At 53.6% G+C, this 3,626-nt stretch overlaps 1 protein-coding gene across 1 annotated transcript in view; it reads left to right on the forward strand.

Moving 5' to 3' along the window:
• The first annotated feature begins 253 nt into the window (after nt 1-253).
• RIPPLY3 (ripply transcriptional repressor 3) overlaps nt 254-3,626 on the forward strand; it is a 9,723-nt gene continuing 6,350 nt past the window's right edge. The window contains exons 1-2 of the mRNA XM_012731555.1: nt 254-357; nt 1,097-1,163. Coding sequence (XP_012587009.1) covers nt 254-357; nt 1,097-1,163 — 171 coding nt within the window. The remainder of the gene's footprint in view (nt 358-1,096; nt 1,164-3,626) is intronic.

Here is a 3,626-nt window from a genome sequence, read left to right on the forward strand (position 1 = left end):
CCCGCTTCCCGAGCTCCTCCCGGAGATCCCTATCTCGCTCCAAGCCCAGTGGTCCCCGGCCCATCCCTGTTTCCTTAGCCCCTCCCGGGGCACCCCGTGTGCCCTCCCCCGCGCCCGGGTTTCCCGTGTCCCCTCCCCGCCCCGCCCCCGGTTTTAAACCTGGCGCCGAGCTCGGGGAGGTGAGCGCCCTGGCCCCGCGGTTCACCGCGCCGCTGCGTGCAGGCGCCGCTGCTGGGGCGCGCTCAGCGGCACCATGAGACCCGAGGCGGAGCCCGAAGCCCGCGAGGTGCGGGGGCGCGGCTGTCACTGCCCGGTGGACGGCCCCCGAAGGCCATCGCCGCCGTGCGGGCCCGAGAGGTAGGGTGTCCCCGCGCCCCGGTGGGACGCGTGGAGAAGCGCAGGGCGCTTGGTACGGGGAGCACAGCCGGTGGGATGCCCCAGGACCCCCGCGGACTGGGAGCAAGTCCTCAGCCGGGCTGAGAGGTGCAGGAGGTGCTGGGCAAGGAAATGGGCCAGATCTTCCGCACACACGTCTGAAATTCACCGGCGCAGCAAAGCTGAAGTCTGCGGCCCTCCGCGAAGCTGGTAGGGGGTCCTCGGCCTGCCACCCTCTTGATCGCGGTGGGTCTGGCACGAGCCCTTACAGGGCCTTAATCTTTAAGAAAATCGATTTAGCAGGGAGGTGCAGGAAGGGGTTGGGGATCCTTGCAGCCCAGGGGAGAAATTGATTTGTTTGTTGGGACTTGGAAAGCTACTGCCAGCTTTCAGATCCTTCCATCACCCAGGCGGCTGGGTTGAACTGGTTGACAGTGAAAAGGAACCAGATATAGTGAGGAATCTAAATGGAAGAATCCAGAAAGCTGGGAGAGAAATCCCTCAACTAATGTTTGCTGAAATGTCAGACTTATGACTTCACCAAATCCCAGGGAAGGCAGAGACTGGGCGACCCAAAACCCCGCAAGTGTCACTGCTCTGTCCACAGCAGAGAGCTGAGCATTCGGGCCTTTTCAGGCCGGCATTAGAAATGATCCGCCTAAGGTCTTACGCTGGCGTTTTAAAACACAGAAGTGCTGGGCTTCACTCTCTCGTCCTGCAGCCCCACACCTTGGAGACCCTGGGTCCAGACCCGGCGGGATGCCCGGCCCACCAGAACTGGAAGCCCGGTAAGGAAAACGTAGGCTTTGTAAGTATCAAAACCAGTTCAGCCCGAAGTGGCACTGTCTCTGCAGGGAAATGGCCTTGGGCCGCCTGGGGAGCCTGCCTCTGCCTGGGAGGCCAGCCCTGCTGTCCTTTGACTTTGGGGGCGGGAGACTGGGGAGCCCCCCCCCCCCCCCCCCCCCCCCCCCCCCCCCGTTGATCAGGCTTGAATCACAGTAGATTGGGTCCAGCTTGCTTCTACCCTTCTTGAAAAGCAAAGTCACCCTGGCTGGTTTCACCGCCAGTGCTGAGAGCTTTCTCTGGGGGGGGGGGGGTCCCCTGCCCACACTCCGCCCCAAGCGAACCAGCAGGTAGAAGAGTAGGGCTGGTTTCCTCAGACCTAACCTTGGAGAAAAGTGGGGTGTGTGTGAGTGCTGGGCTGGAGCCGCAGTGCAAATAAGGGCAGAGCCCGTCTGGGGGTGCCCAGAAGGTGTGGCTGAAGGCTCCCACCGCTGGCGTCTGGCCCTTCAGGAGCACTTTGGGCCCTGTCTGCAAAGCCCCGGGGGCCACTCATGTTGTCTGAGCAAACACACTCCAGCCAGGGCTTGGTGGGTGAAGATTAATGCGATCACTTTTCTTTTGTTTCTTGAACCGGTCACTCAGTTGCTTTATATTTACTGAAGTTGCATAGAATTTGTCATTCCTTTGTTGTATTTTGGAATATGAATTAGTGACTTTGACGACTCTGAAGAATTAATCCCACTGGGAAGCACCTGCATTTAAATTACATAACACATTTTGGTATATGACTGGCCGTGCAGTTATTTGTACTTTAGAAATTCTGGTGTGGAAAAGTGGACCTTCTCTGTCCCTTGGTGTTTAGATGATGTCTGTAAATGATCTGAAGAATGGGAGCGTAAATTCTATTACTATTAAATACTGAAGCAATGTGAAGACTGTGTCAAATTGACAAAGGAGATGTCAAATTATTCTTACAGAGTGTATCTCAATAGTGGGAAGTAATTTCTCCTTTTGCATTCAAGCTTAAGTCCTTAAACAAAAGATTTAAAAGGTCCTGGGGAGAGAAAGAATATAGAAGTTTATGATTACCAACTTTTTTTTAGGAGAATGTGTGTGAAGCCTGTCAGTTATTGTGAGAATGCAAATTCTGTAGCACACTTCCTAGTGGAAGGCAAGTGGCTTTACTCCCTATTTTTGAGGCCATTTGTGAGAAAGATGAAGGTTACTTGCAGAAAAATGTTAAGCTGTAGCCACTTTCCAGCTGTACACTGGGTGGATGGCGGGGAGGGTAAAGGGTGGGTGTTCTGTGGGTGCTGTGGCATTCGCTGCGCCGATTTCTCCCGGGCTAGAAGTTTGCAGAGTTGGGCGGAGCCGTGAGCAGCGGCGACCACAAGCCTGGCTTCCGCGCGGATACCCGGGAACCCCCCTCGAACCCCAAGGCAAGGTGCAGGCCGCGAGGCGCAGAGAGGGGACACTTGTGGCTGAACAGCACCCTCTCCCGCCTAAGCAGGAGATTGCCTCGGTTGCGAAGCCTGGCTGTAAATGTCTTGAAATACAGTATGGTGGAGGGAGTGAGGAGAGTTACTTTGTGACCAATATCAGACTGTCGCCGATCAAAAGAGGATAAAATCAAAACTCCAAGGAGGACCTCAAGGCCCTATGACTTGGATAGCAGGATCACCCTCTCCTATTGGGGGCCACCTCAAGGGAACGGTTTTTCCTCATCTGCTTAGGAAAAACAATGCTCAGCCTACACCTTTGTTGACTTATGTTACATTACCTTTCTGGTCACTTGCTGGTCCTGCCAGAGGCAGTTTCCTGGGAGACCCGATCACCCATGCTTCCCACTCCCTGGCTTTGTTGGGGTCAGTCATAACTGCAGATGGGAGGCTCTGAAGGAGTCTCGACTTCATCTGGTCGCTAGCTTTGCGGTAGTGTATACACACGTGCACACACACACCTCAAACACAGCGCTTCACTTTTATACATTTCTGTTCCGTTTGAATCATCAAACGGAGTAAGTAGACAGGCCATCATCAGAAAAGGATCTCTAATGAGCGGATATTTGCGATATGAAGTTTTTAAAGTTTCACAAAGTTGTGCACTGTGTTTCACAGAGTTGGAGATGAGTTGATTACTGAAGGAAGTTAGTTTTTCTCTGCATCTACCAGCACTGCTTTTTGGGGTTCACCCACCCAAGTCTGCACTGTCTGAGTAGCAAGATATCCTCTTCCACCAATACGGTAAACCACTCTGGCAGCACAGACCTGTTTATGGGGATAGACGGAGCCTGAGCAGTTAAGGGTATTCTGTATTTATAAACGAGTTCAACATAGGGGTGATTTCCTGGAGCCCCTAAAAAACTGAACTTCATTATGGGGAAGACTGTATTCCAAACAGCTGTACCTGCTCTTCTTTAGCTCCCCAGACAGCACTGTAAAAAGAGGGCCCATTAAAATATAGTGATA

This window comes from Condylura cristata, unplaced genomic scaffold, assembly GCF_000260355.1.
Source record: "Condylura cristata isolate star-nosed mole 26May11 unplaced genomic scaffold, ConCri1.0 scaffold00003, whole genome shotgun sequence".
NCBI lineage: Eukaryota > Metazoa > Chordata > Mammalia > Eulipotyphla > Talpidae > Condylura > Condylura cristata.